Below are 27,016 nucleotides of genomic sequence, written 5' to 3' on the forward strand. Positions count from 1 at the left end.
CATTTTCTTCTTCTAATCATGTAGCTAATCAACCGGTAAAGTTTCATAAAGATATCTGTAAGTTAAAAAAAAAATCCTATTCACCTGCCGTGTCTCGCTTTAAGATTTAGACCTACTTTATTAATCCCAGACTAGTTAGGCTCTCCGTCTCACACAAGAATCCGGCTCATGAGATTTAAATAGTAAATTGTGTTTACAATTTAGACACAATTGTGTAATTGTTTGAACAAATTACTTCTACGTGAAGCAATTGCTCTAATTGTAATGACTATTCAATTATTTTAACTACAATACAACCCATGCGCAGATTGGAAAGATAATATTTGGATGGTTCTAGCAAACCAATTCAAGTTACCTTTGTTTAGAACAAGACCCAGTTTAAGTTTATGCTATTTAACTTTATTATGAACACTGATATGACGTAATCAATCTCAAAGTAACCATTCCAATGTCAACAGAAAATGAATCCATTAACAATAGGAAAAAGAGCAAAGTCATAAACAAAACATCTAACCTACAATGACATATTGTCAGTTTATTTTTAACACCAAAATTTCCTCCATTTTGGGGACACAGAAATGCTGTCACATTAGCTTTGCTGTCAGAAGCTTGGGACATCCTCCTTACGCCTCTGAAATCACTGTTTAAAATAAGAAAGGAGTGTTTTTTGTGGAAGAAGGCTCACATGGTTGTGTTTGAGATCTCCTCTTTCTCAATTTACATCTTGACATGAAGAAACAGTATTTTGGGTAAAAACAGTCCCATCCCCCAGAAAAGGGCTAGGCCTCTTAAGGCAGTGGCCTTGGCTGGAGTCTCGCTTTCTCTACTGGCCCTCCTCTTCGCGAAGGAACTGGAAGACCGAGGAGAAATCTTTGCTGGCGTAGCCCCGTGCGCACATCATGCGGTAGATCTGGTGGGCTAAGGACCCCAGGGGCACCGGTGTCTTTGTGTTGGTGGCCGTGTTCTGGGCCAGACCCAGGTCCTGGAGGGAGAGAGGGAGTGTGGAAAAAGATGGACATTTCAAGGCAAACTGAATTTAGAAAAAACAAATAAACAACCTTTCAATTCAACTATTGAAAACATATGATGTAGGGTAACAGTTCATAATTGGCATCATAATAAAACATGAAATATATGAAGACATCATAAAAATATTTATACTATGATCCGTTTTACTACGCTAGATATCTCTGCAAAGTTTTGACAAGAAGTTGGACTAGAGCTCACAACAGAAAATATATAAAAGTAACATACAATTCCAGATAATTCAAGTGGACAGAAATCCTGTTCCTTTCATGAAATTGAATGAACGGACCTTGGCCATCAGCTGGGTGCCGAAGCCCCCCTGGTAGTGGTTTCCCGACGGAACCCCCTCCATGACCCCAGGGACAGGGTTGTAGGTGTCGCTGGACCAGCAGCGACCAGAACTCATGTTGAGGATCTTGGCAAGTAGTTTTGGATCAAGGCCTAGTCTGTTCTCACATTATTTTGGAGGGGTTTGGAGAAATGGTCATGTCACCAGGGGTATATGTGGTTAAATGGACCATGTAGATCAGGAAATAATACTGAAGTAAAGCCCACCTGATTCCCAGGTTCATCGTCTCTGAAGTACCAATCATTCCAATAGCCAACAGCATGTTGTTGCAAATCTTAGCAGCCTACAACAATAAAAAAATAGTTAGTGAATCTATAGGTGCGTACATCCCATAAAATAGTCAGATCCTCTCTATCATGCTGACTCGTACCTGTCCGGTCCCGACCTGACCGCAGTACACCACGTTGGCTCCCATGCAGTTCAGAAGCTCTTGGGCCGCAGTGAACTCTGCCTCAGCTCCTCCCACCATAAAAGTCAGTTTCCCTGAACTGGCAGCTCCCACACCTAAGGAAAGGGAAAAACTATTTGTTTTGAGCAAATCACACCAAACATTGTTTTTTTCCAAAAAAATAAAATCACACAGCACAGATTTCAGTTAATATGTGTAGCTCCATAATACAAACAAAATTGTATCGGTTTAATTGAGCTAGAAGGGCTGTATTTTTACACTTGCTATCTATTTTGGACACGGGTTTTCCTATGTTTTCGAAGTATTCCTATGAAGATGTTGCCTGTTTTACAAACAAATCCAGTTCCACAAACAAATTCTTGACAAATTAACATATACAACCTGCTTTAAGAATATCAATGATAGGACCAATGTTAGTTTTCTTGCTTCAAGCACAAATTCAGATGGTTCTCATCCATTTTTATTTTAAGTTGAGCCATTTTTTTTTAAGAAATGCAATGCATTGTGGTGTTACTTGCAGCATATGAAGTTAGTGAGCAACTCTGAAGGCCAAGAGTTGTGGATTTGTTTTCTAATGTCCGACACTTCAATGTGTGTGGTCCTTCCCTGCAACAAAAACATCTCAATTTAATGCAGACCATGTTAACCTTTCCTCTTCTTTTCCCAAAGTGAACACATTTCACTGTCAGGGATATTTAATCCAAGCCTTGCTCCAATTTATACTAATTGAGACACATGCAGCCCCACATAGCTTGTCCGACTGGATAGAAATGGAAATTTGGTATTGCATGACATTCATAATACCAAATGGTCCTTGGAGCAATTATTAAACACCCTAAAATAGATCCATTCAAAGGTCAGTGCAGCAAAGTTCTGAGAATCCCAGGTCTGAAAAGGTGCAATGAAACAGCAAGGGAAGGTTTCAGATGTCAGGGTTCACACTTCCTCATATTCCACTCCAACCTTAATTAGCTAATGCCTATTGATTTACGAGTGTTTGCTTAAAACGTGAGTCGTGGATAACTGGATTTTGAACACTTCAGAAATGGGTAACGCATTGCCAGTGGCCATTAATTCATTTAATTGAAGGCCCTTTTGTCACAATTCCTTAAAAAAATCGCAAAGTTCTGAAAGAACTGGTATAAATTACTATTTTGCAAGTCTATGCAAACAAGATTATGAAAGTTCTACTCCGCTCCTAACTCAGATCCCATTTTCTTTGTAACATAAGTGCAAGGATGAAGTGGCCAGATGCCAAGAAGGTATGCTATTGCCATGGTGTGTGGACCGTCTGTCTGGGAGCGTTCTTAAGGGCTAAGCTTCTCATACATAGTACAATGCCACCATGTGTGGCGAATTTCCTTCTACAAAATTGCTATTAGCTAACTCTTTACTGAACGAAGTTGGCATAACCAACTTGTCCTTCCTCATTTCAGAGCTGGTAGCCAAAGCTGAAACCGTTTTTATTTATTTTTTTACAGCTGAAAAGGAATTAATTGCGAGTTAAAACATGGCCTGCATGTGTCAGAAACACTGTTCTTAGTGGGTTGTGCGGAGCACTCCGCCCTTTGCAAAACAACGCAGCACTGTTGCTTCACAGCAATATAGTTCAGAGGTTGGAGATATGGTTCATCATGATGCCGGTTTTTTCATTAAATAATATTTTAATAAAAAGGTCATCGATCCATGTTCCCTCAATCAGGGATTTGGGAATAGAGTTCAATATAAATCATATCTAGAAGCCTTAGAATGACGACCTATACATTTTGTTCAAAAGCTTAACAATTATTTATTAAATGTTACAGAATCTTCACGAACTACTCAAAAATATAAAATATTTTTATAATATTATGCTAGGGTGCATTATTCCTTAAGAGCTTGATGCTATGTATGCAGAGATACATAATTATCGATTCTAATAGGCGTCTAATTTTGTTTAATAATTAAGAGACAAATCTCTAGGGTTCAACTATTTTGTTCAGAATAGGAATATTAAAGGATTATTAAAACATGTTACAATATTAAATGGAAAACAATGAATATGCTGAATAGATATTTACCTTGAACTCTAGTGAGCCATTCTGCAATCTTCAAATAATCTCTTGAACCAGACCAACGCATACTTCAATTCATATTTAAGCCATCCTTTAGTGTGCAAAAAAATATTTATAATAAATAAAAAAGATTGACCTCCTGAAACTGGTGCATCCATAAAAACAGCCCCCATCTTCTCAGCTGCGGAGGCCATCTCCTTAGACACCGCTGGGTCGATGGTGCTGGAGTCTATGAGCAGGGAGCCCTTCTTCACCTTCCTGTTGAGCCAAACGCCCATCAACTTCATACAGCTGATGGTGAAATGGTGAAATTTGGACGTAAACATAACTAAATTAAGGTAAAAAAAAGGAGGTACTTGAGAATGCCATTGGGCCCTGTGTACACATCAATGACATTAGGACTGGAGGGAAGCATGGTGATGATGCGGTCTGCTTTGTCTGCCACTTCCGCTGGATTATCCAGAATCTAAGAACCAACAAGAGCACATCATGAGGACAGATCACACATTACATGCTTTAGAAGTGTTTGAGCCATTTAAAAAGCTGTCACCTGAGCCCCTAGCTCTTGCAACTCTTTGCAAGACTCTGGGAACACATCTGTAGCAATGACTGGGTATCCATGTTTCAGCAGGTTCTTTGCCATTGGGTTTCCCATATTGCCCAGTCCAATGAATCCCACTTGTGTCTTCGAAGCCATGGATCTTGTTGACACTTAACATGCAAACAAAAAGTTTGCAGTAGTCAGCATCATATTGATAATATCGTCGAATTTTAATACAATTTCTCCACCTTGACAGTAGATTGCCAGCCGTTTATAACCATTAATAGCAATTTTGTACAAGGTCTTTCCATGTTTCTGACGTATTACTGAACGCTTGATGCCTGCCCTTCAAGATCAATGTAATCTAAACGCTAATCATGCACCTTCACTTAATTTACTTGCAGTAAATAAGTCTGATAAAATGACATTGTATAACGAGTTTTGGCATTTCATTAGATTTTTCGCAGCATTCAGATTTTCGAGGGATACAATGTAGTCTACAATGCTCGATCCATTTGCCTTACCAACTGGTTTCATGTCTATAACACTGGTAATATTGGTTTAAGCCTACTATGAAGAATCCTATTCCCTCCACTACCAAGCGTTAGAGACCCCCACAACAGGAGACGGAATGGAATGACTCCACCGCGTCATGCAGTCAACATAGGTTAACTTTGGTTTAGACTTGACAGAGTCAAACATTAATTCTGGCATTTTCATATCACCATAAAGAGCACTTTATCGAAGTTAAGGATATACCACGTTTTAACGTTACTTAACGTACGTTACGTACAAAAGCATACTCGTAAAAACAGGTTTAAAGACGATGTTATAATTTTCAATAGGTGCATAGCATTGCAACTTGTAGAAACACTTTGTTTGACACCCCTTACCAAACGTAAATCCAACATGTTTGATAAACCTTCCCCCCAGGTACCGCGACCCTCTCAGAGCGGCCGCCATGCTTCTTCCTCTTGACCTCTGCATGACGTCAGAGGCAGTCATATATCTGACCCCAACCAATCACAGCACGGCAGCCTCCACAGCGAGAGCCAATGAGGTAAGAGGGCGTGTCTGGGTTGGCCCGATGGCCCGTACATTACGACACATTGCTGTCTACATACTAAAATATGATATTGTATTACAGTATACCGACTCATTTTATAAGCGTGTTCATTTAAAGCTGCTTTATATTCTGTACACCAATTATTAAATTGCGTACGGTGTCCCCTGCCAATACACCCGTAACAGTAAAGTTATTACCATTTTAATTTCAATTCAAACGGTTTATAAATGTATACCAACAACATAAATAACGTTTTTGACCGAAGAATGTAAATATAAATTAAATAAAGATTAACCTTTGGGAGTCCAGTTTTAACCGGAAGTGACGTAATGTTTTGTTATTCCAGGAAGAGGACTGGAAAGTACAGAACTGCGTAGACAATTATTCTGGCAGATTTGTTCGATTGTTCCTCTACATTTAGACATGACAACGTGGTGAGTTCATATTTTGCCCAATATTAATGTAAAGTGTTTTTTTCTAAAGGCTTATTTCCTATCAGATGTGACGGTTATTTAATGTAAATAGGTTGTTAGCTAGATGGCTAATCTGCCCGAGCAGCTGGTCATATCTTTCTGGAGGACAGAGTACTCAGAGACAGAGTAACACAGAGACAGAGTAACAAAGAGTACATAGAGACACAGTTACACAGAGTACATTGAGACAGAGTAACACAGAGTACATAGAGACACAGTGCCAGCCCATTACAAGGGGGAACCGTTGTTCTCAGGAAACACTGATGGTTGAGGATTAAGACAACGCATTCATATTTGTTCATCGTAGTTGTCATCAACGATGGCAGGGTGTTAAGATAAATGATGCTCTCTCTTAAAGGCCCACTATGCTTTTTTAGCCAAAATTACATCAATTATGCTGGTTGAGAGTTATTCTGATGGTTCTGCAACCATTTCTGGGTTGTTTGGTGGGTGTGTCATTGCCCCACTTCACCTCTCCAAGGAAAAAGCGCATATGCAACTTGCTCTGTTCGGACCGACACAATCTGGATGTGACGCAGCGGAAGTATCCAATCGCGCCTCGAAAAACTAGTCAGATTGTAGTTTCGAAAATGCTTTACGGCACAGACACACACCCAAACATGGCACCGGCTAGATATAAACAGCCAGTTGCGAGGCAATTGTTGCAATCATCATGGATCAATCGACTGATAAGGGACCCAAGAGGCGACTGCCGGTGGAACAAAAGAAGAATGGACCAGAAAAGAGATCAGACACGAGTTAAAGGGGAACTATGCAACTTTTTTGGCTTGATTTACCTTAATATAACAGGCTAAGAGTCATTGCGATGGTTCTATTATACATTTATGTTCGATTGTTTGTTGTTTCGACTCCCCCTTGCGCATCTTGGCGGAGAAAAGGAATATGTTTCTGCCGGCGACCCGCCGGCCACTCTCGCGGGAGTCTCAGGTCTCGCGAAGTAACGAATTGCTTTACGGCACAGACCCCCAAACACGGAACCGGCTCGATATAAACACAAGTAACTAAGGGATTGTTACATTCATCATAGATCAGCCAACTACAAAGAGACAGAGAAACCCAATGTCGGAGGAACAGAAGAAGAGAAAAGGGAGACTGACCGACAGAGAGACCAGACACTAGTAAACGTTGGGCAAGCTTTTCAGGAATAGCGTGAACTGAAAGAAAAAGAAGACTGGAAATCAGACGCCGACTTGGCCGTGTTGCTTTTGAAATTGAAAGTATCCTCGGGTGAACTTTGTCTTCGTGGTATTCTTGATGTTGATAGTCTCTGTACAAATGTGTTTGCTCAACCATTTTGTTGTGAGCCCTGTAAAAATTGTTTTCTCGACCGTTTTGTTGTGAGCCCTGTATGTTTCTAGCTTGCTTGGTTGCAACCATCTAAACATCTTTGTTTCCATGGGTGTTTTGCTGTTCGTCTGTCTCGTCCCCCAGATACAGACTGAACCCCCGAATCCAGGTTCTTGTTTATTTTGATTATTATGTTGGCCAACACTCTTACACAGATTGTTCTGTTCAACCTAAGATAAAACAATTATAATCTAGGGTATAAATTCTCCCCGTCAACTATAAAAAATGATGGATTTATGTTTATTGCAATACAAATACACCATTTTAAAAATGTATAACCTTGCCTACACTTTATGAACATCTACTTCGGACATGGCTCCGCGCATTCGCCGGCTTCTTTGAAAACAAATGCACATGGCTCGCGTAGAAGTGCATGGGGAAGGGTCGTCAACGAGTTGTTACACCAGTGTTGTACAATATCTACTACGGAGCTGTAGGGGGCACTGTGTAGAGAAATGTGCGTGCCAAAACCAAGAAAACAGCGAAGAAATGCCCAAAGTTGCATGGTGGGCCTTTAACTAACAGGCTAGTGCTTACCTAACCATAACCCTTAATGCAGCTACAGTAATAGTTACAAAATAAACAAATTTACTATTAACATTACAACCCGAGGATTTAAATGAAAAACGAACAATAAGAAGACGGAAGATATGCGTTCATATATGCCCTATAAGAGGTGATGGGCATTCAGGGCCGAGTGCGTTTAAAGGCCCACTATGCAAGATCGGGCATTTCTTCGCTGTTTTCTTGGTTTGGCACGCACTTTTCTCTACACAGCGCCCCCTACAGCTTCGTAGTAGATATTTTACAACACTGTCGTAACAACTCGTTGACGACCCTTCCCCATGCACTTCTACGCTAGCCATGTGCATTTGTTTTCAAAGAAGCCGGCGAATGTGTGGAGCCATGTCCGAAGTACATGAAGTGCGGACAAGGTTATACATTTTTAAAACTGTGTATTTGTATTGCAATGCACCTAAATCCATCCTTTTTTATAGTTGACGGGGAGAATTTATATCCTAGATTATAATTGTTTTATTTTAGGTTGAACAGAACAATCAGTGTAAGAGTGTTGGCTAACATAATAATCTAAATAAACAAGAACCTGGATTCGGGGATTCAGCCTGTATCTGGGGGACGAGACAGACGAACTTTGTTTCCAACACCCATGGAATCAAAGGAAAGGAAACACACAGGGCTCACAACAAAACGGTCAAGAAAACACATTTTTACAGGGCTCACAACAAAATGGTTGAGCAAACACATTTGTACAGAGACTATCAACATCAAGAATACCACGAAGACAAAGTTCACCAAAAGGTACTTTCAATTTCAAAAGGAACACGGCCAAGTCGGCGTCTGATTTGCAGTCTTCTTTTCCTTTCAGTTCACGCTATTCCTGAAAAGCTTGCCCAACGTTTACTCGTGTCTGGCATCTCTGTCGGTCAGTCTCCCTTTTCTCTTATTCTGTTCCTCCGACATTGGGTTTCTCTGTCTCTTTTTAGTCGGCTGATCTATGATGAATGTAACAATCCCTTAGTTACTTGTATTTATATCGAGCCGGTTCCGTGTTTGGGGGTCTGTGCCGTAAAGCAATTTGTTACTTTGCGAGACCCGAGACTCCCGCGAGAGTGGGCGGTGGGTCGCCGGCAGAAACCTATTCACTTTCTCCGCCAAGATGCGCAAGGGGGAGTCGAAACAACGAACAATCGAACAAAAATGTATAATAGAACCATCGCAATGACTCTTAGCCTGTTATATTAAGGTAAATCAAGCCAAAAAAGTTGCATAGTTCCCCTTTCACTCGTGTCTGGTCTCTTTTCTGGTCCAACTTCTTTTTATTCTGCTTTTGTTCCACCGACAGTCGCCTCTTGGGTCCCTTATCAGTCGATTGATCCATGATGAATGCAACAATTGCCTCGCAACTGGCTGTTTATATCTAGCCGGTGCCATGTTTGGGGGTGTGTCTGTGCCGTAAAGCATTTTCGAAACTACAATCTGACTACATTTTCGAGGCGCGATTGGATACTTCCGCTGCGTCACATCCGGATTGTGTCGGTCCGAACAGAGCAAGTTGCATATGCGCTTTTTCCTTGGAGAGGCGACATGGGGCAATGACACACCCACCAAACGACCCAGAAATGGTTGCAGAACCATCAGAATAACTCTCAACCTGCATAATTAATGTAATTTTGGCTAGAAAAGTTGCATAGTGGGCCTTTAAAGCTTAAAGCCCTGGGGGCCTAACACCAATTTAGTAACGTTATGGGAATTAACTTAATACTAGTGTCATATTGTTTGTTAAACCCCTGTGTTTGTTCTCATTGATTCAACGTTTTTTGATACGAAAGGACTTGCCTAAATGATACGCTATGTTCTTTGTAAAACAAGTTAAGATTTATCAAACAACTACTGAATTAAACCAGCACAATAAACTTCATACAATCCGGATTGTTGTGTCGATTTAATTTGTTATTACATCATGTCGATGTGGAAGTTATCCACATGATGTAAGATAACAATATTGAATGTAAATCTATTCGCTTTTCTGTATTTGTTATTTATTCCTGTTTTAAGCATTATTGAAGAATGAAGGCCTGAACCTAACTATGAAAAAAACTAACAACATCTTATGAAAAAATGGTTTGCAATAGCATTTGTGGCCTAGCTGTCATTTTTATTGCAATATTAAGAGAATGATGTGATCAATTGTTGACCTTGGTTTGCGAGGATAGGCTAAATATGTTTATAGGTTTAGATTGTTGTTTTCATGGTAACATTTTATTTTCCTCAGCTGAAGCATTATGTCCGAGGCCAGACCCTTCATTGACACCTGTTAATTGGTTTTACCCAACTAGTTTCTCAGATACGGGTTGTTTATTATTGCACAATAATGATAATGTTATCTGCTTTTGCTCTGTCATGTTATGTTTCTCTGTAGCCACTGCTGAGTGTTTCACAACCCTCTTCAAGAGAGAGCATCAACAGAATACAACATGGACATGTCAAACTTTGCCCATGTCATTTTTCAAAATGTGGGTAAGAGCTACCTGCCACATGCTGCTCTGGAGTGTCACTACACCCTAACACAGTTCATCAAACCGCATCAGAAAGACTGGGTTGGCATCTTTAAGGTAAGCACAATTTCTTAGTATTTTTTAATGGAATTTTTGGATTTACTTGTGTCAGTTTATATTTATTAGAATGTATTGACAGCCTATATCCTCCGATAGACTTTATTAAGGGGAATATCCTTTTAGAGCAAACCTCTTACTGTACCTCCCAGACTTCACTAAATGGTCGATGTATCAAGGAGATTATCAGAGCTATGAAGAGTAATTGACCTACCTTCTAAATCTCGGCTTGTTACTTTTAGAAACCACTTGACATGTTTGCATGAAGTTTTTGGTGCAAATAAATGGAAAGCCCTTACACTTGCACTTTAAAGAGAGAGTGAGAAAGAATTGATTTGCATTGATAAGATAAAAGTGAATTCCATGTGTGAGGATTTTGAGTGAAGCGGAATTCAAAAGCTGGGAAAGGGGAGCCAGGTTTTCTGCACACTTGAAAGTCCCAGATGGATCCACTTAAAGGGACCATGTTGAATCCAACGTGGAGGAGGATGTCATTAATTTTCACCTCCTCTGTAGTGAGAAGGGATGAGGGCAGCACAGGGCTTGACTCCTGCTGAAGCCTGCTTCTTCACCAGGGATCTGTAGATAATGTTTTTCTGGGACTAAATTTAAACAGTTGTAAACTGGTAGGCCTAGTTGCTCTGCTTGAAATTGTGGCCCACAGAGGGTACAGTTTCTAAAGCATTATTCACATTTGATCAGATGGGCAATGTTTTGTTTGACGACATTAAGTTATAGAAGTAGGGAGTTATGAATATAAATCCCCCTCATTACTATCATTCTAACAATGACCACATGAGAGGAACTGTTTCAGCACTAAGGAGGTTAATTCATGTTTTTTGCTCTAATCCATTCAACCTGGTTTCACAGAAATCTGTGAAATTACTTGGGATGCACCGAAATGAAAATTCTTGGCCGAAACCAAAACCGAATATACTGAAACCGAATACCGAATACGGCTTTTACAGTTTTTCATTCATTTTGCTTTTATTTTTCACCATTGCATAAATCAAACAATTAAACAATCAGTCCTTTATAAACTTTTTTGTCTTGCTTTTCAATAAAAAAAAAAATTACAAATTTGATACAAAATATTTATATAATACTGAACGTTTTCTAACATTTGAGCAGACCTTATAGCAAGAATTTAAGAACAATGTACCTTTAAGAAATATATATTTTTAAAAAACGTAAAAAAATAAAGAAATAAAAAATGTTCAGCGTATTATGTTCGGCCTTTTTACTCCTTCGGCCGAAACCGAACATTATGTTTTGGGCCATTTTCGGCCGAACATGTTCGGCGGCCGAATATTCGGTGCATCCCTAGAAATTACCATGGGCGCTTTGCTCAAAATCCGTGGTGGCCTCACGGAATCACTGCAATTTCCATGATGCGGCCGAGGATTTTGCTCCAATGCAAGTTAATGACACTCATATTCCGTGGCACACACACAGATCCCCGTTTCAACGACCGAGTCGACCCCGGGCGCTTAACTCAAAATCCATGGTGGCCTCGCGGAATCCCTTAAATTGTCTGTGATATGGCCACTGATTTTGCTCTAATGCAAGTTAATGACACTCATATTCCATGGCACACACACAGATCCCCGTTTCAACGACCTAGTCGACCCCGGACGCTTAACTCAAAATCCATGGTGGCCTCGCGGAATCACTTACATTGTCTGTGATATGGCCACTGATTTTGCTCCAATGCAAGTTAATGAAACTCATATTCCGTGGCACACACACAGATCCAGTGGTTTAGTCTATTTTATTGTAGTGGGTATACTGTGATGATTCCCTCCCAGCCTCGTACACACCCGTCCCGCTGGTACGTGTATGTGTGTGGCGCTTATTGGGTGTCGCACCACACTCAATAACGCAGGGGTCTACAACCCGCTGCATGGATTTAAGAGTGCAACGATTATCAACAATCATGGAAAGCTGAATAGGCTTATCAGTTTTAATAACAGTATGAACAAATAGAACACAAAAATGACAAGCTGTCCTTAGTGTATCTATAGTAGCAATAGCACCTGCTAAACAAGGTCAAAATAATTTGATGAACTGTTTACAACCATGGCTAACCAATGCATGAGAAGGAGATGAAAGGAGATTAATGTTCCACTCTTTCAATTGCTCTAATTATAGCTTTAACTGTTGTTATCTAACATACCATACAGTAATATAATTTTGTAAAAGTCTGAAATTACTGCACCAGGAATTAGCTTTACTCTCATTTGCATAGTAATTACCTTTATGAATTTCAATTGTGTATATTACCAACTGCATGTTGGCTGACATTTACCTAACTTTCTTTCCCTCCACTCTAAACAAGGATGCCTGTTTTTAAATTCCCTAGCCTGACACTCAGTCCGAAAGGCTGGTAATGGGTTCTCATCTAAAAGTAACAAGGAGATATACAGTGGGATTAAAACATTGTCTTCTGTTGATTACTTGTTATGTGGTATACACATTAATATGGGAGGACTGGACACACACACATCTTAATTCTTTATTTGAATCCACCAATCACATTACAAGAGACAGGATTCAAATATTTCAGAGATGAGATGGGTCTTTGTTCAAGGGTACAAAAAACATCTCCTGCGCCACACGGCCAGACTGCCTATCACTGCTGATATGGAGCAGAACTTTGCTAAATGTTTAGATTTTCTGCTGGAGAGCCCTGCCAGCCTTAACCCACTGAAAACACGGTTGTGGACATGCCCAAGCTGCCAAAAATATTCACTATTAGCTTGCATTGGTAGCCTAGGTCCCTTATTATTTCCAGAATGGGCTGGTACGATTTTATCATTGAAAGCAATTTCCATGTACAGATCAAACACACAGGCTATTTCAAGTAGGAGCACTTCCCTTCTGTCTCTGACAAAACATCAGGGGTATTTGTGATGTTACAAAACACATCAATAGAGCTGTTAAACCATTCCGGCATGATACATGAATGTTTGTACATGGTCACATTTTCTAGAAATACTTCTTTAACATTGCTGGGAATCAGATCGACAAGTCGGTCATGACGTGCAATACACATACACACGCCCACCCTTTCAATGGGAGAGAGGAGGAAAGTCCTCCTCTGATTGGGTGTGACCTTAAGGGGTCTGATTCGCGCAAAAATCTATTTGTGCTGCGCTATGAACCAATAACCAGGATTCCTGGCTGTTGAGCAGTGTTGCCAGATTGGGCAGATTTCCTACCCAATTGGGCTACTTTTAACCATGTTAGGCTGGAGAAATTATCATTGGGCGGGAAATCTGCCTAATCTGCCACCGCTGTCGATAACAAACCCGCTCTGCATTGCCACTCAGTCTAAGATACGCAAAGCGAGTGAAATCATCTGACGATAGGGAGATTCTAACGTTTGCGAATAAAGTGTACAATGGAAACATTGGAAACAGAGGACATTGTTAATTTTTTATTACACAAAGCATACGATACAAAAAAAAGCCTATTGTGCAATTAAACGATGAACATACAAACATACTGCCTTGAATATAGCAGTCAGGCTACTGCTTCTTTGTTTTGAGCCAAAGAAAAGAATATCATTCAACGCCGTTAAAATTGGTTTGCGTTAACTAGGGCTGGGCGATAAAACGATGACGATATGTATCACGATAGATACGTAATCTATATCAATAGATAATGCGTTCGATAGAACTTTTCGATATTATTTTTATTCCTCGTTGTAAGAAACCGGAGCAAAAAGTCTACTTCTAGCTCCGCTTTGAACCAGAGGTTGCGAAGCAACGTTGGTTGAACTATTGAAGATGGCTGCGCCCAGTGTGACTTGAAGCATGAACTGTTTTCATAGTGCTTGGACCGCTTTGGTGGTTTAAATGGCCATTTCAATCACTCGTATTACTGCAATACCTTACTGCGTCCGTATCTCTGCCTATGGCCTGACATGCTAATAGCCAATCGTGTAACAGTATCAAGTTTGGTTGCGCCATCTCATTGTCTCGTGTTCACAGAAACAGCGTGCTGTGGGATGTGAAAGATGAGTACCGCAACGAGCGAGGAAATAGTCGATAAAAATGGAAATGTCAGCTCGCCAGTATGGCAGTTCTTTTGGATTTTACAAGTCAGACCGTAGTCAGACTAATGTTGTCTGTAAATTATGCAAGACCATAGTCCCCGGCAAGACTGGGAGTACAACAAACGTATTTTACCACCGTAGCCGCTCTCACCCTTTGGAGCACAGCCGTATCAAAAAAACGGCCAACAACATCTGCAAATGCAACGCTGCAAAAGCAGCAGCAGACCACCATGGAGAGGTACTCGGCATCAGTGCCTTATGACAAAACATCCAAACTAGGGCTGGGCGATATGGGCCAAAATGAATATGTCGATATTTTTTTACTATATCTCGATACACGATATATATCTCGATATATTTTGAATCTCCTCTAGAGCACATCATAAATGCTCGATTCAACCATGTCTGGCATAATGTTACGTCAGTAATAATTCTAGTATTACTGAAACATAAGTCTGCATGTAGATTACATGAAACAACATATTGTTTAAACTCATTAGTGCTTTCTATTGGAACAATTTAGAACTTGCACATAAGAAAAGGAAAATCACAGCAAGTTAGATTTACCAACAAAGCATTTATTCAAACCCTTAATTATTTATTAACAGTTTGAATAATAATTATTATATATACACTGCCAGACGAAGGATCCAGTGCTATTCTTTTTCGAAACCAAATCCTCAGTTTCCATCCTTTTTTCTCTCTCTGGCTGTTCTCACTCACCGGTCGGAGGTACACACACACCTACAGCAGCGCGCCTTCCAGACTACGTCACACACGCGTGTCCATGAGAATCTCGTGGACTCGCAATGGGCGGGGGGAGTGAGTGTGTTTAGAGAGCCACAGGAAAGAGCGAGAGAAGGGAACGCTGTGCGTTCAAACCCCGAGAAGCCCAATCCCTATGAGCTCCCCACGCTACGGCCATCCGGAGGCGCAGAGAGCTTTTGGCCGTGATATTATATAAACAATTATATTATATATTATTATTAGAGCTGTCAGTTAAACGCTTTATTAACGACGTTAACGCAATTTATATATATATTTTTTTTTTTGGGCTCAAAACAAAGAAGCAGTAGCCTGACTGCTATGTTCAAGGCATATCTTTGTATATTCATCGTTAAATTGCATTATAGGCTTTTTTTTTTGTACCGTCCTGTTTTGATCAGTATATGCCAATGTTGTTATCAATAAAAAAACATTTGCACAAGGCAAGCCGATGCACTTCTCCATGTTGATAAGAGCATTAAAATGAGAAAAATGAATGGGACAAAGAATTCAAGGGATATTTAGCATAGAAAAAAAAAATAAGATTAATCGCGATGAATCATGAGTTAACTATGGCATTAATGAGATTAATCGTGATTAAATATTTTAATCGCTTGACAGCCCTAATATATATATATATAAGTGTGTGCGTGTGTGTGTGTGTGTGTGTGTGTGTGTGTGTATATGTATACATATATATATTAGGGATGGGCATGAGGAATCGTTTACTCAAGTACTCCTCGTTACAAATGAACTCGGTTGGTGGACAGGCAAACTCGAGTTTGCATATTCACACTCAAACAAAGTTTTCTGAAGCAAATGTATAAATTTTCTGTGCGGCGCCACAAACGCATGCCGTGGGCACAAAGCAAATGAAATGTATCAAATTTCTGTGTGCAGGCACGCCAGAATTCAAAAAGTTAAGAGATGGCGGTTAAAGCAAAGCGCAGCGAAGAATTTAAATACTTTAAAGAAATAGGCGATCATAAGGTGAAATGTAAAATATGCCAAGCGAAATCGAGCTACCAGAGTACTACAAGTAGGCTACTATGCGGCAACATATGCTCCTGAAACACAACGGTGAGTTCGGGAAAGCAGACCCGCAGGAACCAAGTGTGTCGGCTATTTTCACCGCCGCAAGACGCAGCCGTAATCCCGGCCGTGTAGAGAATATCACAACGCTGAGTATTTCCATAGTCCATTTGCTGCCGTTTTATTTGCAGCTTTAAATTATTTGCAATGGTTAGGCTACTTGTTTTTTTTTTTTTTTTTTTAAACCGTTACAGGCCTTGGTTCGACGTGATTTAAATTGTGAGACGCATATTTATTTTTGTAAGGAAAATGTGTTTTGAACGTTTGCAAAAATAAATAATGAATACTCTGATAACTCTGACTGTTTTGATGGAGAATAAGCATTACATGTTTGGTTGTTAATATTGCCGTTCATCATTAGGCCTATTCCTGCTGCAGATGCGTTGCATTCTAAAAATAGATTCGATTAAACGAGTACTCGATATATAATATAAGTATATATATATATATATATATATATATATATATATATATATATATATATATATATATATTAACGGCTGCGTTAACGCAAAACTTTTATCGTGCGATTAAAAAAAAATATTCCTTGATGGGTCCGAACACTTCCTTGTTCGGACCCATCACGTGACTGAACTAACCAATCAGAAGCTAGAATTTAGACTGAGGTAAACGGGAATCAGAGAGGCAGATTCAACAGAATATCCTGACTGTGTTAAATATATAAACATGTAAATATGTAATAATTGTGTAACATAAATATGTAAAGGATTAACTGACTAAAAATTGTAAGTACATTTCTAATAAATTAACTTTATTCTACAACTTTCAAATATTTAATTACTAAACCTTACATTATTATGGATTATTACACGGCTCTTCTCAATGCTGTAGACTGCTCCATTCACTTGCATGGGCCTTCCCAACGTTCAGCTGTCAATTATTTTTGTTTATGCTCCGTTCACTTGCATGGGCACTTCACAAGTTCCGGCGGTGAATTATATTTGATAATTCACCGTTGCCAAGTATAATTGACAGTTGTCAAGGTAAACAAAAGGATTTTTTGCTGTTCGCCATTTTAATCTAGATTAAAAAATTTAATCTATGCCCACCACTAGTGTGTGTGTGTGTGTGTGTGTGTGTGTGTGTGTGTGTGTGTGTGTGTGTGTGTGTGTGTGTGTGTGCGTGTGCGTGCGTGTATGTACCCTAACCCTTAAATACCAATTATCTTAATGTAACATTTAATAACAAATAATTTGGAACACTGAACAGATTTGAACCGAAAGAATACTATTAAAGTATAGCTAAATTAATAAAGAAATAACCAAAGATTGCAGTTGGAGGATGCTTTTTGCTGGTAGGCATAATAGGGCCCCTTTAACTGTTTGGTTGGTTTATTCAAATATCCTTATTAGCGCTTCTTATTAGGCTATGTAGCTTAAATAATGACATAATCAGGCCGTATAGAATGCAACATGTTTAATAGCCTAACTTTCAATAGATGAGGAAAAACATGAACGTCGCAATAACGAGGCATAGTGTTACGAGTAGCAATGTGTGTGCGGGAGAATGGCAGTGTGCGTAAGCGTGTGTGAGTGACGTCAGCGAGTGAGTGGACGAGCGAGGAGAGCGAGCGGTAGCGCGTGTGTCTAGTGAAGAAGCGAACGAGTCCGGTAGAATAAAGTACCCATCCTGTCAATAATCGGTGGCCCGTGGCCGCTTCATTCCGACCTATAAGCAGACAAACTGCCAGTCAAATCACACAAAACAATAGAGACAGGATCACACAGGCAATTTTTTTCGCGCTTGGCCCACTCTGGATAAATGTCGTTCATATCGCATATGAGGACTTCGACGGCTGTGGAGAAATGCAATCCTCCGTAGCCACGGAGAGCTGTGATCACAGAGAGGGCATCTCGTCACATATTTACGGCATCGATAGGAGGGGGCGCTGTCAGCAGACTATTATTTAGACAAATTATTAGCAAATTTCAATCGGACAATTTGACCGAAGAGTTAGAAAGGGCATATCGCGCTTCTGCCTTCTCACACCGCGAGACAGGTTCGTGGCTTCGAGTATCGCGATTTTCGGTTTGATACGCGTATCTTACAGCCCTAATATATATGTATATGTATATGATGTGTATATGTATATATATTAGAGCTGTCCCAAACGATTATTTGGGACAGCTCTAATTATTTTTTCAGTTTATTAATTTTTCAGTTACCGATTATTTCACATTACTTCATCAATGTAACTTTTCACACAATATGGATATCAAAACATTTGTTGTTAAAATATCAACATTTCTTTAACATGCCACTTTTTAGTGCAATAACATTGTGCAAACACGGCACTTAAATTGTGCAAACTGCAAAATAGTGCATTTTGATGCCATATGTAGTATCTAACAAATGAACAAAATAAGTCAATCAGGAGGAATATACCAAATATAATAATACTGTTCTACTCCTTTCTCCCTCTCTCATTGTGCAAACTGAAAAATAATGCACTGCCACCTCAGAGACCCAACTTCGAAAAGGATTTATGTAATTTAAATTGTCAACTTGTAGTGTGTGTTTACTACTTAGAACTTGTTGATAGATCGTGGAATTTTGACAGTCAACAGCTAGACTAGAACTACATAACATGACAAAAGTTCTCTTACTACTTAGAACTGGTTGCTAGATCGTGGAATTCCGACAGTCAACAGCTAGACTAGAACTACATAACATGACAAAAGTTCTCTTTTCACCAGAGTATAAAATCCGAACCCGACAAAGTCTATTCATAATATTGTAATGACCACGGAAGAGGCAGTGAATGAAGTGATTAGACGGCTTATTAGATACCTAATAAACCGTTGGAACACGCAAGACCGGTCACCATAGCAATGCTGGTAAACAAACCCTCGGAGCTCGTCTTTTGGCCAAGTTTTATACCACCAGCCTCTGTGCTCCCGCTACTGCTTGCCGCCGCTATTGTTATGAATTTAAACGATTGGCGACTAGCGTTCTGGTGCATATTTACCGCCACGACTGGAGTGAGAGTGGGGGGGGCGGGGGGGAGGCGACACGTCGACGCAAATTATTCATGTCGACGAATTTTTGAAGTCGATTACGTCGACTAAGTCGACTAATCGTCCCAGCTCTAATATATATATATATATATATGTGTATATTAGGGCTGGCCCGAATACCATTTTTCAGGCTTCGAATACTCGTTGGTTTTTCCGAGCGAATATTCGAATACTCGTTCCAGAAAAACACACCATCAAAAACAACATTAATAATCCCTATATACTCACTGGAACGGATTTTGACAGTATCTGCATATTTTGTTGAAGATTTAATAGCTTTTGAACGTTAATTAGTAGGCCCAAGTAAGTTGTAGTTCCTTCGTTTTTCCCCGTTGAAGCGAACAACTGTCGTTCCGTTCCAAATCAGCTGTCCTCTGCCATCTCAGCCGTTAGGGGATCTTTTCAATGCATCCTGGAACGTGCATCTTTTCAGGGAATTTGTACAATAAATCCATGACAAATACCGAATATTGATTGTCTTATGTGTCCATATTATATCCATTATATTGACCGGGTATTCCCAAGACGCTCACGCTCTGCAGCAAGCCAGTCACAGTTGATTGGCGCAGCGCTGTAAAGCGAACGTAAACAAACAACTAAGCTAAGGTTAGCATTTCGCTAAGCATTACTTTTCCTCCCAAGATCCCGCTAATGCTGTGTTGTAAAGTAAAGGGGAACATATCTATTCTTCCTCCACCTCTCTCGCTTCTCTGCTTGGTGTCGCTTATAGTTTGCCTCCCTCGCTCTGGTAACGTCATGCACGTGAAAAAAAACAACGAAGCTCCGAATACTGATTTAAGCTTTGAATACTAATTTTCCGAACGAGTATTCGAATAATTCGGGCCAGCCCTAGTGTATATATGTATGTATGTATGTATATATATATATATATATAAATATGTATATATATACATACATATATATTAGGGATGGGCATGAGTAGTAAATTCCAAACTCGAGTGATCGAAGGAATTCCTCGAGGATCAATCGAGTACTCGTTTAATCAAATCTATTTTTAGAATGCAACGCATCTGCAGCAGGAATAGGCCTAATGATGAACGGCAATATTACCAACCAAACATGTAATGCTTATTCTCCATCAAAACAGTCAGAGTTATCAGAGTATTCATTATTTATTTTTGCTAACATTCAAAACACATTTTCCTTACAAAAATAAATATGCGTCTCACAATTTAAATCACATCGAACTGTTTTAAAAAAAAAAAAAAAACGAAACAAGTAGCCTAACCACTGCAAATAATTTAAAACTGCAAATAAAACGGCAGCAAATGGACTATGGAAATACTCAGCGTTTTCTCGTGCAGAGAAGCGTGATCTTCTCTACACGTCCGGGATTACAGCTGCGTCTTGCGGCGGTGAAAATAGCCGACACACTTGGTTGCTGCGGGTCTGCTTTCCCGAACTCACCGTTGTGTTTCAGGAGCATATGTTGCCGCATAGTACTTGTAGTACTTTGGTAGCTCGATTTCGCTTGGCATATTTTGCATTTCACCTTATTAGTATTTCAATTCTTCGCTGCGCTTTGCTTTAACCGCCATCTCTTAACTTTTTGAATTCTGGCGTGCCTGCACACAGCACGGCACGCGCCACACAGAAATTTGATACATTTAATTTGCTTTGTGCCCACGGCATGTATTAGTGGCGCCGCACAGAAAATTGATGCATTTGCTTCAGAAAACTTTGTTTGTGTGTGTATATGCAATTTCGAGTTTGCCTGTCCACCAGCCGAGTTCATTTGTAACGAGGAGTACTCGAGTAATCGATTCCTCATGCACATCCCTAATATATATATATATATATATATATATATATATATATATATATATATATATATATATATATACTGTATATACACACACACACAATATGGGAATGGGAGCGTTCCTCAGACTTTTTCGTCTTCCACAGAACAAAATGTAAACCATTGCATTTTGAATGGAAGCATTTCTCCGGCTTTTTCGAGGGAGGGAGAGAGAGGGAGAGAGGGAGAGAGAGAGAGGGAGAGGGAGAGAGAGAGAGAGAGAGAGAGAGAGAGAGAGAGAGAGAGAGAGAGAGAGAGAGAGAGAGAGAGAGAGAGAGAGAGAGAGAGAGAGAGAGAGAGAGAGAGAGAGAGAGAGAGAGAGAGAGAGAGAGAGAGAGAGAGAGAGAGAGAGAGGGGGGCAACAAGGGGTCAATGCTTTGTATTATGGATACTCCAATTTTTATGGATACTCCAGCAGATGATATTTATATATAGGTCTTGTGGTCTCCGTATATAATAAATAAATATGTATATCTGCATTTATTTATTCATGTATAATGGCGCGTTTCCACTGCAGGGTGCGGAACGGATCGGATCGCAAAGGTGCGGGTCGGGTCGCGTTTCCACCGCCAAAAGTGGGCGTGACCCGGACTTTGCCGTACCCGTTCCGGCCCCGTTCTCAGGACTCCTCCGTTGGGGTACCGCAAACGAGACGAGACGCCTGAAAGGGTCCCGTGAAATTCTAGCTTCACCCCCCCTCCATTGATTGGTCGACAGAATCGTCACTTCCGGGTGACGCAGGGATAAAAACAAACGAACAGTAGCCTCGAGGTATTATTCTTTACAATTAATTACAATTAATTAAGCGTAAAACGCTTGCTTGGGCGAACAAGGAGGTGGAGACGTTCGTCTGCATTCTTGGGGAGGAAGACGTTTTTTACGATGTTTACGTAGCTGCCGCGGCGATCGACATCCGGCCTACCACAAAGGGTACTGTCGGCAGTGGAAACGCGACCTCGGAACTGAGCTGGGCTATACCGCCCCCTCCCTACCGCACCTTTGCGATCCGATCCGTTCCGCACCCTGCAGTGGAAACGCGGCATTAGGCTATGATCGGAGAACACCAGACCTCCTTGAAGCAACGAAAATGGTCTATTAAAATCAAGATGGATGGGCGAGAATAGTGATATAGTGCCATACCGTCAATATGAATTTCATTCATAGAATTTCCGAGAGGATGGTCAGATACAGATCTCGTTATAACAAGAATTTATATTGATGTAACGAGAAAGGATGTAATGATAACGCGAAGAATAGATAGAATCTATAGCCTAACTCTATATACATGTCAAATGTATGATATGCTGTACGTCTAGCCTAGCTTTTATATTGTTAATATTTGAATATTGTCTGGTTATTCCTGAACCACACTTCCCATAGAAAAAGTAGGCCTACGTGTTAGTTGGTGTTACAACCCTTTTCGTTGATTGGATTGGTGGAAGTGGATTGTCAATGGTCAGATACAGATCTTGTTATATCGATAACTACATGATCTACTTATAATATTATAACTAAATAATTGTATATTTATATAGGCTAATATATATTTAGATATTTAATTAATTCAATATTTAACCATTGCAATTCAATTGGGAGATTATTTTTGACTTCAGAGCGTCAAAACAACAATCCAATTCATCTGAATTATATCAGCAGACCCCCTCAGAAACTGAAACGTCCCTTAAACCCAGTCTCACACCAGATTGTAGTAAAACTGCCCACAGCGCAAAATGCATTACAATAACGGCTCTGAACATGTGACACGCCTACGTTTTGGCCTATTTTTTTCAATGGGCCTGCGTCCACGTCACGTGACTGTGATGGCTGTGGTGGTTGCCGTCGACCGCTCCCCATCTCTGTAGTTTCCTGTGTTTTAAACTCGTAATTAATAAGTTATGCCCCGTTTACACCATCCCGCTAATGGCCGCTAATGGCCGATGGACCACCGATGTGGAAGTCGGGGTGATTCGGGTGACATCGGGCTAAAAATGTATGATCGGGTCAATTTATCGGGGTAGCATTTACACATACCCGATGTTATAACGATAACATAACGATGTATGCCAGGGAAGACACCCGAAGTGCGTTTGGCGTCATTTGACGTCATTTCGAATGACGCCAAACACGTCAAATTACGCGTTTGGCGTCATTTGGCGTCATTTCGGGAGAAGGCAAAGGGGAGACTGGTTTAGACTGATATTTATTTATATATTTATTTATATTACAATAGCGATTTTATAATAATAGAACGCCGGTTCTAAATGGGCGAAGTACCCTGTAATTATAAAAGTAGGACATCCATCCATCACCCCCTATTTATACCCAAGTGGCAGATTGAGGGTCTTCCTTAACACAATCTGGTCACTCACAATCGTTATTTGTCTAGGGTTCTCGAGGGTCTTTCGTGTGTTGAGGTTGCCGATATAAAGACGATAAAACACGATAAAGCGCGGAAGATTAACGAATATAGCCGATGTGCCCAGGAAAATTCCCGAACGATTTGCGATGTCTTACGTTGTACTCCCGTTCTATTCCCGATTATAGCCGATTAGCCCATAGCAACACCTGGTAACCGATTCTACCCCGATAGACCCAAAATTAACAAACATGTTCGTTCTTTGCCGATGTTGCCCGTTGTTGCCCGAACATTGAGCATTTCTTCCCGTTTCTTCCCGTTGTCTAACGATGTTCCCGGGAAGAGTAACGGTGTTTCCCGATGCAACCACGCTATTTGCCGATGTTATAACGATAGCTGCTGATTTAGCCATCGGGCACCATCGGGGCCCACTATCGGGTAGGTGTAAACAGGGCATTACTTTTGTAATCAAAGTGACTTTTTTTTTCTCATATTTTTTTTTTATCACTGTCATATTAAAAATCTATGAAAGAGGGCATTCAAATATACTACATGATCAATTAGGAGGCCGAAGCCCTAAAGGAAATGTGCAATACCTAACTTCTGAGTCAAGGACAGTAACAAGTAAGCTATAGGGCTGGGGTCTCTTTTATAGCAAAGGGGGTCTCAAAGGATGCATACGATCATCAACTTTGGGACTCCAACACTACAAGAAATTACTCAGCAAGTGCTCCATCTCATTGCACCTCACCCAGCGTCTCGCTTGCAAGATTTTGGCCTGAAGTTCTTCCCAGACCTACACCCTAGCCATCCAACATGCATATCTGAGAATCAGGCCTCTCTTTATTAATGGCAAAAAGTTATGAGACAAATTCACATTAACTTTTTGCTATCTCATAAGGGGCGTCGTGCCGGCTCTTTCTGACCTTTTGACCTTTTGCTTCCACGGGGAAAAACTAAAGAACTCCAATTTACTTAGGCCCAGTGGTGAAGCTAGACCTTTTTTGGGTGGGCTCAAGCCCACCCAAAACTTGCCTTAGCCCACCCTATCGTTTCGTCCTCAAATCTAATATTCTACCTTTTTTTTTTACACAAGCAATGAGAGAATGGATGCTCTACACTAATGAACAGGTTCAAATGGGCTAGTGAAATCGAGCGCAACCTTCCTGCAGGAATCTCTGACCTCTGATTGGTGGGTGGGCGTCTCCTGTTTGACAAACCCAAAAATGCAGCACGAGTGCACTTAACATAGTTTCTGCTGTTTTGTCTGTCAAAAAAGCTAGCTAGTCTTCGAAATCGACAATTTCCAACTGTGTGATAACATGACCAGGTAATAATAATAATAATCATTTTAAAACCTTGACATAATCTGTCAGGTGTTTATTAAATGACAGTTGACGACCACAAGGCGATTCTATCTATGCCTTTTCTTGAATTGCTTCATGTTTTAGTCCGCAAAGGCTTGTAATGCTGCGTAGCATGATAAGCATGATTAGGTGCAAGGAGCAGAAAAAGTTGACATGGGTGCTAATCTTCAGTTGAAAAAAAAACGCTGGCATTATCAGCTAAGGGCATATTCATTGCCAGAACAACGTGAGCTAATCAACAAGTACCACATGTTTTAATACTATGAGACTGAAAATGCCCTCAGCTTATAAAAGGTTTTAGTAGTGAGCGGCAGACGGGACTTAGTGTCTTATTTATTTATTTTAATAAGTTACTTATTTTTTATTTGAAATAAACAAAACCAAGGGTCAGAAGTTTTACAAGAATTTGGATCTTACAAAGTCATGACAGAGGGACTTGGTGTCTTTATTCATGCTTGAAAGATGAACATATATTATTTTTTTTGAAAGGGAATAAGTTGATGAAGCTGACAAGTGACCAATGTTTACTCCTTAAAAATACTTTTAATTAAATGCAAACCCAAGTTAATAATTTGCTCTTGTTTCTATGTTTAGAGATACACACAGACTTAGCAGTCTTGTTAAATATCACAAATTGAGTTAATAAACTAAACTTGGAAATTGATTTAAGTTGTTGCAGATGTTATCTCCGCTAATTTTATTAATCTAAATAAATAAATATTAGCAGGTTCTCAATAGTAGGCTATTTCAATTCAGGGAGGGCGTGAAAAAATGTCTGTCTCCTAGGGGGGGAATGACAGAAAATAATTGAGAACCACTGGTCTAGAACATTTTGTACTTGTTGATTAGCTTGTTTGTTTTGACTGAAAATTAGCCCCCTTTTTTTTTTTGCATCAGAACAATTTGTTTTGCATCAGAAGTTTTATAAAAATGTATGGGTCCCTGAAAGTGAGACAACATAGTTTAGTGCTCCCGAAATATGTTTCTCATATTATTAATCTAGTACATGTTGTACCAATGTATTTCAGTATCTGTAAATGAAAAAAAAGGGGAAATATGGTCATTTTTGGGTGAAACTTACACAAAGGAAATTTAATATACCTCAAATTTGTTATTACAGTTCACATCCATTGATTATTCCTTAAACCAAACAGTATTTTTCCATTCATCACTTTAGTGGTTCAGAACTGCATTGTTTAGCTGACACTGCCAGCTATTGTCTTAGACATACAACAGCATAGTAACTAAGAAAATAAAGGTTGTGTAATAAAAACAATTTGGACAGGACTTTATATACTTCATATACCCCTGAGGCTTCGTTGGGTTGAGCCCCCCCAAAAGTCTGAACCTAGAATCACCCCTGCTTAGGCCTACTAATTAACGTTCTAAAGTTATGAAATCTTCAACAAAATATGCCAATACTGTCAAAATCGGTCCCAGGGAGTATATAGGAATTATTAATGTTGTTTTTGATGGTGTGTTTTTCTGGAATGAGTAAAAACCAACGAGTAGGCCTATTCAAAGCCTGAATAATGGCATTCGGGCCAAAACTAGGCTATACGTGCATCGGCTTGCCTTGTGCAAATGTTTTTTTATTGATAACAACATTGGCGTATACTGATCAAATCAGGACGATACAAAAAAAAAGCCTATAGTGCAATTAAACAATGAACATACAAACATACTGCCTTCAACATAGCAGTACTGCTTCTTTGTTTTGAGCCCAAAAAAATAAGTTAAATAAAAAAAATAACGCCGTTAAAATTGGTTTGCTTTAACGCCGTTAATAACGCGTTTAACTGACAGCACTAATATATATATATATATAATATATATATGTAATTATTTATTTAGTATATATAATAAATTATTATTATTATTTTGTTGCTTCATGGATGTCTGGTGGTCTCCGTATATATACGGAGAATACCAGACATCCTCGAAGCAGATCATATTTAGATTTATTTATTTATTTTGTTGCTTTGAGGATGTCTGGTGGTCTCCGAATATATGCTTCGAGACCGAAGCAACGAAATAAATAAATATAAATATGATCTGCTTAAGAAATTTGAGTATCCATAATACAAAGCATTGAC

At 39.8% G+C, this 27,016-nt stretch overlaps 2 protein-coding genes across 2 annotated transcripts in view; one reads left to right on the plus strand and one right to left on the minus strand.

Moving 5' to 3' along the window:
• Nucleotides 1-377: 377 nt before the first annotated feature.
• Nucleotides 378-5,412, minus strand: hibadhb (3-hydroxyisobutyrate dehydrogenase b). Its single transcript, XM_060053562.1, has 8 exons — nucleotides 5,273-5,412; nucleotides 4,389-4,549; nucleotides 4,195-4,304; nucleotides 3,975-4,096; nucleotides 1,746-1,879; nucleotides 1,582-1,658; nucleotides 1,316-1,472; nucleotides 378-982 (listed from the first exon to the last, which is right to left on the minus strand). The coding sequence occupies exons 1-8, from the start codon at nucleotides 5,382-5,384 to the stop codon at nucleotides 824-826; spliced, it is 1,032 nt and encodes a 343-aa protein (XP_059909545.1). The 5' UTR covers nucleotides 5,385-5,412; the 3' UTR covers nucleotides 378-823.
• A 325-nt stretch (nucleotides 5,413-5,737) lies between these two features.
• Nucleotides 5,738-27,016, plus strand: part of tax1bp1b (Tax1 (human T-cell leukemia virus type I) binding protein 1b) — a 43,944-nt gene continuing 22,665 nt past the window's right edge. Inside the window, exons 1-2 of the mRNA XM_060053576.1 lie at nucleotides 5,738-5,879; nucleotides 10,228-10,420. Of these exons, the coding sequence (XP_059909559.1) occupies nucleotides 10,283-10,420 (138 nt within the window). The 5' untranslated portion in view covers nucleotides 5,738-5,879; nucleotides 10,228-10,282. The remainder of the gene's footprint in view (nucleotides 5,880-10,227; nucleotides 10,421-27,016) is intronic.

Source organism: Gadus macrocephalus, chromosome 6 (assembly GCF_031168955.1).
Source record: "Gadus macrocephalus chromosome 6, ASM3116895v1".
Classification (NCBI taxonomy): Eukaryota; Metazoa; Chordata; class Actinopteri; order Gadiformes; family Gadidae; genus Gadus; species Gadus macrocephalus.